Consider the following 14,165-nt stretch of genomic DNA (forward strand, 5'->3'; position numbering starts at 1 on the left):
AAAAAAATTTTTTTAATTCAAGCAGCTTATCCAACAAAATGCACTAAAGTCCCAGCTCCACCGACACCCGCCCCAAGCCATGGCAGGACTTACGAGCGTGACGTGCTCTGTGCTTGTGTGGTCTGCTGTGATCCCTTCCCGAGCGTTGATCTTCTCCCTGCTCGGTGCCTTCTGATGAGAAGGCAAAGGAGACCAGAGAAGGAGGCGCTTCTGACCGCCCCCCTTCCACCGGAGAAGCCACACACCCCCTTCCTGCCTGCAGCCTGCACTCTTCCGCCTTCTGCCTGTCAGAGCAATCTAGAATCACTTCCACCTGGGGCAGCCCTGCGCCTCCAGTGTCTCTTCTCTGGCTCGCTCTCAACTCTCTGCCACTGGAGGTCTGGCCGGTTGTGCTGGACGTCAGCGAAGTGTCTGTTTTCTCAGGAGCAGGGATCGAGTTTATGTGGACAGTCCTCTCATGTTGTGAGCCCCAGTCTGGGTCAGGAGACTTGACGTTTTCATTTCCCTGGAGAGCCACTATAGGGCCACTGGTGCCTTGATGTCTTTCCTTTGAGAGGGACAGTTGTAGCTCAACCACACAGCCTGGCTGGCCTGCTTCTGTCTTTTCCCTTAAGATGATCTCTTCTACTAAGTGTCCTTCTTGGGAGCCGAGCATCTGGGGAACTTTTTCTCCTGTCGAGCACTCTGCATAACTCCAGTCACTTCCTTGATTCTCAGTTAGGGGAACTCTAGTTTGGACAGGATCAAGGGAGAATTCTTTGTGCTGGGTTGCTGTGGCTGGAGGAAGAATCTGCAGGGTGGTACTTTCCACGGGCCCCTCATGGGTAGGATGCTGCTGGCCTGTGCTTTCTGTTTCAGACTCCAAAGTCTCACTTGCTTCACTAGACGGTCTGCGTACAAAAAATAATTCCAAACAGTTAAGGCACTGTGTGTCCCACCGGCCAAAGAACTTTCCAGCATTGATGATGTCTCATGCAAGATGCAATAAAGACAGAACCTGACAGAACATCCACAGGGCTGCTAAAGGGCTTCTAGATAAGATTGTCTTTCAAGGACAAGAGAAATGCTTCCAAAAAGCTTGGGCATCTAAGCCCATCTTCAATCCAGCCCTTTGTAGTAAAAAACACAGGGTGTAGCTAAGTGTGACCCTTATTTGAAACCGGCTTTCCCCAGCAGTCCGTGTTTGCTGGTGAGTGGGAACTTCAGAGTCCTGTGGAGTAAGTATGGGTCTAGACAGTATCTGATCTCATAGACACACTCAGAGTTTCAGATTGGCCTTAAACTGCACAATACTTTTTTAGACACGAAATATTCTTGAAAGGCTGCAAAAGAAGCCTGTTTCTAAGCTCTAGTGAGCACAGTGGACTCCAGCCCTGATCTCCTGTGCTAAGAGCACGCCTCCCTGCGCTCAAAGAACTGCTAAGTCATGGGGGAAACGGATAATACGAGATGACTTCCCTTCTACTTGCACTTGTCACCAGCAGCATGCTCCCTGCACAATCTGCACGTTCTCTCTTGCTAAGGAGGCCAGAGCTGTTCCACAGTCTCCTCTGATGAAAACCTATCCACTCACTATTGGGTTTGCATCTTTGGGTTTGTGAGACGCAATGACAGTTCAGGAGTCACACAACTTCTTCCTAGGCCTCCGAGCTCTAAGCCCATCTGTAAGAGAAGTGTCCTTCGCAGAACAGCTGCGGGACGTGCCCTCATCTCTCATACTTCTAAGATTTTTAAAGCAGCTGAAGCTCTCTCTCCCCTTCTCGCTTTCCTTGGGATGGATCTTAGCTAGTGCAGGGGGCATCCACACAAGGGGGAGCTCCTACTCTTCTATGCAGAGAAATTTACCCTAGAATTAGGTGGAAGTGGAATTCCAGGCCAATGTGCAAAATGTGTGTACTTCTAACTGTGATTTTGACTGAAGTCAAACCAATTGCTGGGTTTTTTTTTTTTTTTTTCTATGCAAATGACCTCAAAAGCTTCATAACCACATGCTGTTTTAAAATGATACTTTTTGAAACATGGTATTAGCAGATTAGGCTGTTCTTCCTTTCCCTTTTTGAGAGAGGCTTCAAGTCATGAGGCTTTTCCTGTCTCAGCTTCTCCAGTGTTGGATTTATACGCACGGGTAGCAGCTCCAGCTAGTTCATTCTTACGTAGGAATCGATGAACACCTCTATTTAACCAAACCTGAGTGGACCAAAGGCCACAGATGTTTAATCTAGCAGACATGGGGGCAGAAGTGGCTGAAGTAACTTTGAATTATCTTATTCCCCAATTACGCTTCTGAGAAGAGAGGGATTTCAAGTCACTCTAACCTCATGGACTGGGGTACAGGCAAACAGGCCAGTGCTAATATTTCTTGGTAGCCGAGATGAAATATAAGCACATGGGTAAAAGTCCTGAAGACATGAGAGGGGTTTACATACACAGTCATCCAGCCTATGTATGTTTATACAATTAGAAATCCATTTGCTTACGGCGTCTTGTGATTTTAATAAAATCTGAGGTGACGGAGGTTTGGTTTTGTTTTTGAATGGTGTTCGTCAGTCTCTGGTTCTCTGAAGATAGACAGTGATGATATGACTGAGGACTGTTTAGTTTCACAGACATGTTCAGATGTCCATATTGGTGTTGTTTGGGGGCTCGTAGACCTGATATTTCATTTGAATCCCAACAGTTATTTCTTATATAAAATGTTGATTGATTTATTTTTTACTATTTTATGTGGGTGAGTGTTTTGCCTTCGTGTGTGTGTGTGTGTGTGTGTGTGTGTGTGTGTACCACATTTATTCCTGGTGACCTTGACAGTCAGAAGAGGGCATCAGACCCCCTAGGACAGTCCAGAGGCTTGAATTGATGTCTGTGCCAGAGCAGCATGTGCTCTTAACCACTGTTCCAACTCTCCAGCCCAAGTCACTATGTCTTAGAAACTCACAACACTCAAAAGAAAAACAAAACAAAACAAAACAGAAGAGTCTAGATGTTCAGAACAGCAGAGAACGGGTGCATGCCTTTCTAAAAGGAGATTGGTTCCTACGCTTGAGCTCGGAACCAAACATTTTCTCCAATGATAACATCAGAGTGGAAACAGGAACCAGGAGAACATGTCCCAGACAAGTGTGTTCCAGAGACGCTGGTCTCCTTAAGTCAGTAAAGACATGAACAGGGAATAAGGCAGAAACGATTGGGTCCCTATGTCTATGTAGATTTCATGGTAGGAAGTGGGAACTCTTCAGATGTTTAATAGACTTACACAGCATGGGGGCAAATGCAGGAACCGTGCCCTTCTGTTTTGTTTGTTTGTTTTGTTGAGACAGGGTTTCTTTGTGTAGCCTTGGCTGTCCTGCACTGGCTTTGTACACTAGGCTGGTCTCGAACTGACAAAAGTCCGCCTGATTCTGCTTCCCTGAGTGCTGGGGTTAGAGGCGTGCACCACCATATCCAGCTGGAACCGTGCTTTCTTGGCAGCATCCCTGAAACTTTTTTGGAGGGAAGGGGTTTGTTTCTTTCATTTTTTTGTTTTTGTGTGTTTTTTAAATAGTTACTTTTTTACTGGTTAAAAGCAAACAATGGGGGGGGGGGCTGGAGAGATGGCTCAGCGGTTAAGAGCACTGACTGCTCTTCCAGAGGTCCTGAGTTCAATTCTCAGCAACCACATGGTGGCTCACAACCTTCTATAATGTAATCTGATGCCCTCCTCTGGCCTGCAGATGTACCTGCAGGCAGAGCACTGTATATGTAATAAATAAATATTTTTTTAAAAAAAAGCAAACAATGACATTATAAGTAAGTGGGATGCTAGGAGCCTGATGAAAGGATATTTATATTCAATGTACATGCACGCACACATACATTGCACACATGTGTACTCACATACCACAGCCAGGGGGAAGGTTTCTTCCACTCTGTAAACAATACTTTGATAGCACCAAATCTCTATCTAGCCTGCCTCTCCATACCCAAATATAGTTTTATTGGATGTCCTGGCAAGTGAAAATCTACTTTTAAGCTTTCTGTCCCCCATCCCCGAGGCATCATCTTTGTATGAAAAATTATTGTGTCAGTCAATGGTTTAATATTCAATCATTTTCAATTCTCCTTTGAATCTAAGAATTATAATCCTAAACTTAGAGAAACTCCTCGCCTTTGGAAAAGGTATTGTTATGGTTAATACACGGATCTTCCTAAAAATGTGGTCTAAAATACTTAAGTTTTTCATCAAAGATTTTGAATTAATTCTCAAGTAGCCAGAAGGTCCCACTGCATGGAATCACTTGCTTTCATACACTGTGCTGATCTGGTGAAGTGTCCTGACTGTCTATGCAGTACCAGCAGTCCCCTCATAACTATCTATCTATAGACCCTACAGTCATCCCCACTTTGCATCAAGAAAACAGCAACTCTTCCAGCAGATTTGCTTTACCTTTTAATAAGCAAGTGGAGAGAGTCTGTTATGCTTTCCATGAGCTTGATGACTTCAGCGTAAGTAAGGTCTGCACAAGGGTTGCCGTTGATGGACACCACTTCATCCCCCTCACACAGCCCAGAGCCCGATGCCTTGCTCTGGCTTCGAATCTGAGAGGAGTTAAAAAAAGGAAAAAAAAAAAAAAAAGGCAATAGTTAGAATCACATAACTGGTGGACGCTAGCTATGCCACCTTCTCTATGAGAGAAGTAAACAGGCAAGCCTGGGGGTCTGGAAGTTAGAAATCCAGCCCTGATTTTCACTTCATCTGTTAACTTGTAAGTCTATCTTAAACAGTTCTTGCCTCCTCCAAAACACACACACGCGCGCGCACACACACACACACACACACACACACACACACACACACACACACCTTATGACTTACCATAACAACAGCATTTTAAAAAAAATATATTTTATTAATTTATTCATATTACATCTCAATTGCTATCCCATCCCTTGTATTCTCCCACTCCTCCCTCCCTCCCATTTCCCCCTTACTCCCCTCCCCTATGACTGCGACTGAGGGGGACCTCCTCCCCCTGTATATGCTCATTAATCTGAAGTCCAGGCGCTTGTGAGCTGCCAAGCATGGGTACTGGGAACTGGAATGTGCTTCTCTGCAAGAGCATCAGTCTGCTTAACCACTGAGCCAAAACTCTAGCCCTGAAGTTGTCATTTTTAAGACAAAAAAATTCATAATATTGTAAGGAAATAGAAAACAGGCAAGCCAAACCAACCTGAAGGAACCAGAATTAAAAAAAAAAATAGAGAATAAAGAAGAATGGGGAAAAGAGCTGGATGTCTCTATAGATGCAGAAAGTGACCACAGAAGCTTGGAGCACATCTACAAGAAATGGATGCTGGCGATGGCAACACAGGCAGATGGAATGCTGAAAACCACTCCAGTACCTGAGGAAAACATGTGACCAGGATATTAAAGAGTAAGTCCAAGGAAGAAGTCTTTGATTAAAAAGATATATTCAGCTCAGCATGGTGGCAAATGTGCTTCAACCAGTTTGGTTCTACATAGATTGTTCCAGGCCAGCTAGGGCTACCTAGACAGATCCAGTTTCAAAACAAAAACCAACTAGAAGAACAGACAAACAAACAAACAAACAACTAGTCAGGATGTGGAATTAAGGACAAGTTTTATCTAAAAGACAAAATGAAGATAATTAAAAAGTAGAAAATAATAGCCCTGTATATAAATAAGGCCTGCACCAAATTGTATCACCAAACACGATAGAAAAACAACCGACTACAAACGTAGTAGGGACTCCAGAACATTAGGACGATGGTAGAGGAGTCGCATTAGCTCCACAGTGAGCTGGGGCTGGGGCTAGTATCCCGTGAAACCTACTGAAATGCTGTATTGCTAACCTCAGCCTCCCCTTCCAGGCCCATTTTCTACTCCCTTGTGCAGTGGCCTCTGGAGACCCATAGGCTGGACTCCCTTGGATTCTGGCTCTTGGTGGTTGGAGTTGGTCAACTGAAAGCACTAGAAAGAGTTCAAAGAGCGTGGGGAACAAGGAGTAAGGGCATATGGCCTCTCTCTGGGTCTGCTGTGCTTTGATTTAGCAATGGCTCTGCTCTTTGGTCTGGATAGTTCTAATTCCTGTCAGTCTGTCCCATGGCCTTAACTTCTGCTGTGCTCCAACAACATGTGAGCTGTCAACATGAGTCTCTAGGCCTAAGGGTGTCCAGGTCACAGAGTGTGGGGATAGATTCTGTATTTTTTATCCTTCACAGCCCTATCTCAGTCAGGTTTTCTTTCTCAACAATAAAATATCAGTGTTTCAAGCAGCTTTATGAGCTTGCAGAGCAAGATGAAAAACTGATTCTTGGAAGATAAGTCAGTCCCCTACAAAACAGAGTTGTCTATCATGCAAGCATGTGTGGCTTGTCAGGAAACGTGTACTTCGTCACGGTGCTTACGCTTGTCAAGAGGAGCTTTTAACAGTGTCTGAGTAAGTCAGTGCATCGGCGTTGGAGTCATCAGCATTCCTTCAGCATGTACGTGCCGCATTCCCAACCAACTATGTGGCCTCCACACATAGCAGACCTCTTATGCCTCAAGAACCACACCTGTAATCCCAGAACTCTGGAGTCTGAGGCAGCAGGATTCCTGTGAGTCTCAAAAAGAACGGTAATGGTTTCCTTGCCACGTTGCTTTCCGAAAAGACTTATTTTGTTTTATTTTTAAAATTGGTTTTGTATGAAAAAGAAAGCATACCAAAGAGCAGGCTAGAACGGAGTAAAAAATTAACCAAGTAAGATCTTCCAGTGAAGAGGCAAATCACATTCTAGACAGCATAGAAAATAGTGAAGTAAATTAATTATGAGTGCAGATGCCCAGCAAAGGGATGAGACTGTTCCACTCCTGCCCTTGCTTTCTCATGTGCTGTGTGTGTGACAGAGACTGACAAGAAAAAGTCAGTTTTTTTCACCCACTCCTCAGGCAAGTAGTGCCAACACAACAGGTACTTGTAAGAAACCTCTCTCTCTCTCTCTCTCTCTCTCTCTCTCTCTCTCTCTCTCTCTCTCTCTCTCTCACAACAGGGTCTTTTGTATGCAAGGCTGGCCTTGAACTCTTGATCTCCTAGCATCCAACTCCTCCTCTGTGCTGAGATTTTTAAGCCTGTGACTCCACACCAGACTGAAACTTTGACTTGGAAACTGAGCTAAGAAGAGAGGCACTCACTTGAATGCCAGATGGGCTTTCTCTGGCTTCTCTGTTCTGTGGCTGCATTACTGAAGACTGGACCAGCTGAGATCCCAGGAGCACCCCAGCACCTCACTTTCCTTATTAAGCCAAGTGCTACTGATCCCCTGGGCAGCCAGTCCCTCCCTATCCCTGAGCTCATTACTGCAGGCCCTTCCCAAACTCCGTCCTTTCAGACCTGTCCACAATTCTATGTGATATTTATTGAATAATAAAAAAAAAACCTTCTTTTTCTTTTGGATGGTTGTTCTAACCGTTAGGAGCAAGTCACCATAAAAGTAAAACGCATTCCTGGTAGCGACTTTGGAAGCATTCCTAGAACAGTAACTGTATTAGGACTGAGGGCTCTAAACCAGGGGCCTGTGTGTATAAGACGCTGCTTACCAAGGTCATTCCACAGGCAGGAGCCACGCAGCACTGCAGCTGCTATGCAGGGTGGCAAAGTCACTGCCACAATGTTAGGAACCCACAGCTACAAACATGGAATGGTATTACTCACCCCTCACTCTTTCCTGAGAATGTAAACATCTTAGCTCTTTCAGAAAACACTGCTAGACTAGAGCCCCTGGATCTGTTTTTTAAATTGTGTTAAATGATGAAAGATTGTACAGAGGTTTTAAACTGTATATGTGTGTGTGTGTGTGTGTGTGTGTGTGTGTGTGTGTGTGTATAAGTATATATACACATATATGTACGTATATACACACACATATATGTGTATATATGTATATGGTATATGTATATATTTATTTATATATAAGCGATCATACAGAATGTGAAAAATGAAAAAAGTCCTTTAAAAAGAGAGCATTTAAAAGGCACATATTAAGAAAAGAGTGCACGTGTGCTATAGGGATGTGTCTCAGTGGTAGAGAGCCTGCATGTGGGGGTGGACTCTGTCCACAGATAAGGTGGGGAAGCAGGAGTAAAACTCGTAAAAGATTAACTTAAAGTCTGTTTAACTGCAGGTGATAAGGAAAGGTGGGAGCAGAGCTCATTATTTCAGTCTCCCAAACCCCAGTTCGTATTCGCCAACTGGGCACACAACCCATTACTAAATAAGTCTTCATAGTGTGTGCTTTTCTTTATTTTTTTTTTATATTGAGAATAGATTTTTTCATTACAGTATATTCTGATTATAGTTTCTTCTCCCCCATCCAGCTCTTCCCAGATCTCCCCACCTCCCTACCTCCCTAAGTCTGCACCGTTTCTTTCTCTCCTCCAATAGAAAACAAACATGCATCTAAAAAAAAAAAAAAAAAAGCAAAATAAAATAAATTAAAGAGCAAAGCAGACTAGGATAAAACGCACAAACAAATGGTGGGCAGAGTTAAAGAAAAAGCATAAGAAACACATACAGACGCTGAGACACACATTTGCACATGCAGAAATGCCACAAATAAAAATTTAAAAAGACAAAATCTGGAACTACAAAAGGCCTGTAAGATTAAAGAAAAGCCAAACAAAGAGATAAAAAATACCCCAAAATATCATTGAGTTTATGTGTTGGCCAAGTACTGACAGGAATGAGGACTGCCCTTTTAATTAATTAATTAATTAATTTCCAAGACAGGGTTTCTTTGTGTTATCTTAGCTGTCCTAGACTTGCTCTATAGACCAGGCTAGCCTTGAGTTCACAGCGATCTGCCTGCTCTGCCTCCGGAGTGCTGGGATTAAAGACGTGTGTGACCACGCCTGGCTGAGGCCTGCCCTTAAATGTGGCTTGTATACTCCGTGAGAGGACAGTAGAAAAAAATTTTTTTTTCCTTTGTGAGCAGCTATCAGTTGGAGTTGTGTCTGTGTTAGGGATGGGGGCTGGTGTTTGCTTCCCTCTCGGCCCTGGGACCCATCTGGTTTAGACCTTCATGGGCCCTGTGCATGCTGCCGCAGTCTCTGTATTTTGAGAGATCAGTTATCCGGGCAGCCATGCTGTTGTTACTGTGCCAATGTGGATGGGGGAAATCTCGCAAGGCCTCACTGGTAAAGGAAGAGCTACAGGCAATCAATGGCTGCAGAGAAAGAATTAGTCTTGCCCAGGATGAGCCCCTTAGCTGGTCATCCAATACTAAGCTGTCAGATGCAGGCATAAGGTTATTGTGTAATTCAAATGCTGATTTCTGTTCTTGTGTTGTGAAGCTTGTTATTAAACAAATATAAAAGAGTCTCAGTTATTTGTGTGATAGCAAAGTTAAGAGAGAAACTGAGAAACAAACACAGTTTTATAAAAATAACTTTAACAGCCAGCTCTAAATACATACGTACATACATACATACATACACACATACACACACACCCATAAGCAATATGAAATGGACATGTGTGTGTGTGTGTGTGTGTGTGTATTAGTAATGAAAGAAAAAGAGTCCATGAATTTGGAAGGAGATAAAATTACATAACTATAATACACATATATGAAATTCTCAGAAAGTTAAAAGTTAAAAAAAAATAGTTTTTTGAAGAACCTATAGGTATAAGCCCCCAATACAATGCACGTGTATTTGTATATGGTGTGTTTGTGCATAGGTGTTCATGTTGATGACTGCATGTGTATGTGTGTATATGTAAATATGTGCAGAACTTTATGTATCTGGATATATGTGTGTGTGTAACATATTGTTCATGTGTACAGATGCACGTGTACGTATATATGGCCTAGTGCTCTGAACCTTTTCTAGCATTTTTGCTGTTAAGATTTCATGTGTTTTTAGACATCAGCTTTTGTCCTGTGGCTTTGCCATTATTATCAACTACACATAGTTATATAAGGGTGCATATTTGTCTACCACTTCCAGGTTTCTGTAAAACAAACAGCAATGGTTCCTAGAATTCTACAAAGTTAAGTCAAGTAAAATAAATGGTGGTTCTAAGTCATTGAAACTGTTGAACTCATTTTTGGTGGCTCTCTGAGATTCAGAAACTCGTGTGCTCTCTCAGAAAGAGGCCATTCCAGATGGAAGAAGTCGAGCAACCTGAAAGGGTGACTAGATTGTTGGCAGTCACATTTATGAGAAAGGGAACCAGGAAATTGAGAAGGAATGCGTAGACCCTTTCCTGAAGTCAGGAGCAGGGTTAGAAAGATCAGCAGTAACTCTATCACAAAACGGAGAGGACATCACTGCCCAGGCACTGGACACACTGGAAGGCGGGTGCCAAGCACAGGAACAAGACCAGAGCAGGGGTGAGGGGAATTGAATTGTGTCAGGAAGACTGAACTCTTTACTGGGAGGGCTGGTCACACATTCACAGCCAACATATTAGTAAGTTAGACTTTAATTTAAGCCATCATTAACATTATGAAACCTAAAGTGGCAATTCTCACACATAAATCTTAGGAGTCATCTGCACTTTTCAAGATGACAGAGAACTTCAAAGATACTTTGTTTTGTAGGCTCTAGCCACTGGCATTTGTAATATTAAAAATAAAAGTGAGAATTTTAAGCTTTATTAATTTGCTTTAAAGTAACAGTAACATTTAGCATAAAATGCATCTCATGAGCACCTATAGGCATCTTCTCTAAAACAGGTTATTTAGTAAGAATAGTGGCATTGCTTTCTTTTTTTTTTTTTTTTTCATTTTTATTAGTTTATTCAGATTACATCTCAATTGTTATCCTATCACTTGTATCCTCCCTCCCTCTCCCTTTTGCCCTATTCCCCTCCCCTAGGTCTGTGACAGAGGGGGACCTCCTACCCCATTACATGGTCATAGTCTATCAAGTCTCATCTTGGTAGCCTGCTTATTCTTTCTTTGAGTGCCATCGGGCCTCCCCATCAAGGGAAGGTGGTCAAATATAGGGCACCAGAGTTCATGTCAGAGTCAGTTCTTCTTGTAGGTTTCTAGGACCCTCTGGATCCTTCTATTTCTCCATTCTCCTATATTTCTCTTACCTAGAGTCCCAGTAGGATGTCTTCACATCTATTCCAATCTCTTGCTAAGTGAAGACTTTCATGGGACATGCCTTTTGGGTTAGTACCCAATTATAAGTGAGTATACACCATGTGAGTCTTTCTGCTTCTGGGTTAACTCACTCAATATGATCATTTCTAGTTCCACCCATTTGTTCACAAGTTTCAGGATTTCCTTGTTTTTAATAGCTGAGTAGTATTCCACAGTGTAAATGTACCACAGTTTTTTAATCCATTCTTCAACTGAGGGACATTTAGGCTGCTTCCAGGTTCTGGCTATTATGAATAAGGCTGCTATGAACACTTAAAGAAATGCTCAATGTCTTTAGTCATCAGAGAAATGCAAATCAAAACGACTCTGAGATTCCATTCTACACCCATCAGAATGGCTAAGATCAAAAATTCAAGTGACACCACATGCTGGCGAGGATGTGGAGAGAGAGGAACACTCTTTCATTGCTGGTGGGAATGCAAACTTGTACAACCACTTTAGAAATCTATCTGGCGCTACCTCAGAAAACTGGGAATGGGGCTTCCTCAAGACCCAGGTATTGCACTCCTTGGAATATACCCAGAAAATGCTCCACCATACAACAAAGACATATGCTCAGCCATGTTCATAGCGGCATTGCTTTTCATTTCTGTAAATGTCTCCCATTGCTGGGTTTAGCAGAAGACAGGTTGATGCTTTTACATTCTTCTGCTGTGTGTGTTGTGCTGTATTAGTCAACATGCATGAAGCAGTTAAGACTCTGGTAGGAACATAGTTGTAAATGGAACACTTTAGTAGGCATATAAAATAATTTTGGACAGTCTTTGATATCAAATTAAACTCAATAAATCAGTTTCTAAACCTGCAGTATGGAACCTGACACTGCTTTTATTCTGTTGAATTAAAAGCCACTGGCCTATCTGGGCACAGAGGCTCACACCTAGAATTCCAGGACTTGAGAGGTTGAGACCAGAGAACTGCCATGAGCTCCCGGTGAACCGGGTCTCATAATAAGTACCTGGCTAGCCTGGGCCACAGCGTGAGAGAGACTCTGACTTATAATAAAGAATGGAAAAAGAAGAGAAGGACACTAGTATATTTCAAATGTTGGATGGTATTTTTTTCAAGTGTGGTTTTGGTATATTGGTCATTTGGGAAGTATTCACTTATTACATGTTTTATTAATAATGTAAATGCTAATACATTTTCTTGTATAAGAACAGGACAACTCTTACTAATGTCATCAAGGATAAGTTGTTCCCAGTGGGGAAGCAACTAAATTCATGATGGCTTATGAGACTGTCTCAGAATCCTATTTTTCCCTTGAAAGATAAAATATTGTCAACTTTTTTTTCTTGAGTGTTGGGCTTGGTTTCCTTGTTTTTTAGAGAACACCTACAAAATACTCAAATACAGACAATCATGACTTGTCAATAAATACCAAAATGGATAGTTCAGCTTCATTTTTCATTTTTCTTTATTTTCCTTTTTAGTTTTTCAAAACAGGGTTTCTCTGTGTAGCCTTGGCTGTCCTGGACTCATTTTGCAGACCAGGCTGGCCTCAAACTCACAAAGATCCGCCTGGCTCTGCCTCCTGAGTGCTGGGATTAAAAGTGTGTGCCACATGCCCAACCTGATAGTTCAGCCTTTAACTAATTCAAACAAATATACAAATTCCTCAAGGAAAATGTTCAGTGGTTCAGTACTCATGCCAAGTGCTTTGCCTACACTTTTTTTTTTTTTAAATCTTGCCACACAGAATACTAAAAAGATGTACACTCATAATAAAATGCAAACAGCTAAAGGCATGGCACTGAGGATGAGAATGATGCCTGGTAAAGTTGGCTACCATTGCTTTGAATGATAAAAGTGCAAGTGGATTTATTTATACTTGCTTTTACACCACCATACCTACATTCCAAAGTGAGTAGAAGAGACAAAAACCAAAATCTTAGTCTTATCAAACTCATCCTCTCCTAAAGCATCTCAGATCTTATCAGAAGCCCGTAGATCATGCTTTGAAAGGCATAAAGTATCCTTGGCCTCTTTGGTAACAGAGCTACACAGGAAGATACTCCACCAAAGGCAATCCAAGAGCAAGCAAAACCCAGCATTACCTGGGGAAGCAAGGTTGACAGAAACCAGCAAAGGATGGGTGCCTTGAAGAACTGTGTGCTGGGGATGGAAACACAGTGGGAGCACTTGCCCAGCCTGTGTGCTGAGAGAGCATGCCTAAAACCAACCATACGTTTAGTCTTAGAGGGCACCCTGCCAATCTAGGGGATCAGAGTCTTTTGTAAAAAGGAGGAAAAGGGGGCTCTTCACTGTCCTAAAATGTCAAGTTTGCTTTGGAAAAAGTTCTTGACCAGTTTGCAAAGATGGCTAGTGAAAATTCTGTGAGAGCTGACTTTACAACTCAAAGACCATTGCATTTTCTTCAGCCTGGAGGAGGTCTTGGACACAATAGGTCTGCAACAAATAGTCCATGAACAAATGGCCAATGGGATCACTGAACTGAGTACAAAATTCTGGCCTGTCCCCAGGTCCTGGGCTTGCAGGCAATCTCAAACCTACTTCTTTTTATTTTTCATTGTCTTTCCTGGGAATGTATGGTGTTTATTATTAAAGCATTATGAGATCAATAGGAAATGTCAGTGTATTCAGGGAAAGGAAGTGCTTCTGTTGAACACCAGACAGCAAAAGTAAGTGAATTTTTCCCTGTAAAGGAATCAGTCATACCTTAATTAAAAACAAAACAAAACAAAACAGCTGTACCAGGCAGTGGCTTCATTTCCACCACTGTTTGTCTGGCTCAGTGCGAAGAAAAGTCACAAGGCAGTTGGTAAAACCTAAAAACATCCACTCCATATAATCTGGCTGCAATTTGTGGAAATGAGCACATACACCGAAACGGAGTGCCGCGTTGGGTCAAAGACACCATCACAGTTGCCAACGGGTCTGGCACGCCTGCTTGTCTTGGCAGGTCCAAGTGAGCAAGGCTGGATGTGGAAAGAGACTTCCAAACCAGGCACTTCAAGAAGAGAATCCAAGATCCTGCCAGCTGACCTCTGTGT

At 42.5% G+C, this 14,165-nt stretch overlaps 2 protein-coding genes across 4 annotated transcripts in view; both read right to left on the reverse strand.

Annotated features, from left to right (window-relative positions):
- The window catches only part of Myoz2 (myozenin 2), a 1,071,004-nt gene that overhangs the window by 114,569 nt on the left and 942,270 nt on the right, over window positions 1-14,165 (reverse strand). The window lies entirely within an intron of this gene.
- The window catches only part of Synpo2 (synaptopodin 2), a 150,117-nt gene that overhangs the window by 34,351 nt on the left and 101,601 nt on the right, over window positions 1-14,165 (reverse strand). Inside the window, exons 2-3 of one of the 2 annotated variants that reach the window (XM_051165553.1) lie at window positions 4,424-4,575; window positions 94-890 (exon numbers count right to left, since the gene is read on the reverse strand). In XM_051165553.1, the coding sequence (XP_051021510.1) occupies window positions 94-890; window positions 4,424-4,575 (949 nt within the window). The remainder of the gene's footprint in view (window positions 1-93; window positions 891-4,423; window positions 4,576-14,165) is intronic. The other variant, XM_051165554.1, reaches the window with a different exon arrangement.

This window comes from Acomys russatus, chromosome 23, assembly GCF_903995435.1.
Source record: "Acomys russatus chromosome 23, mAcoRus1.1, whole genome shotgun sequence".
In the NCBI taxonomy this organism is placed as follows: domain Eukaryota; kingdom Metazoa; phylum Chordata; class Mammalia; order Rodentia; family Muridae; genus Acomys; species Acomys russatus.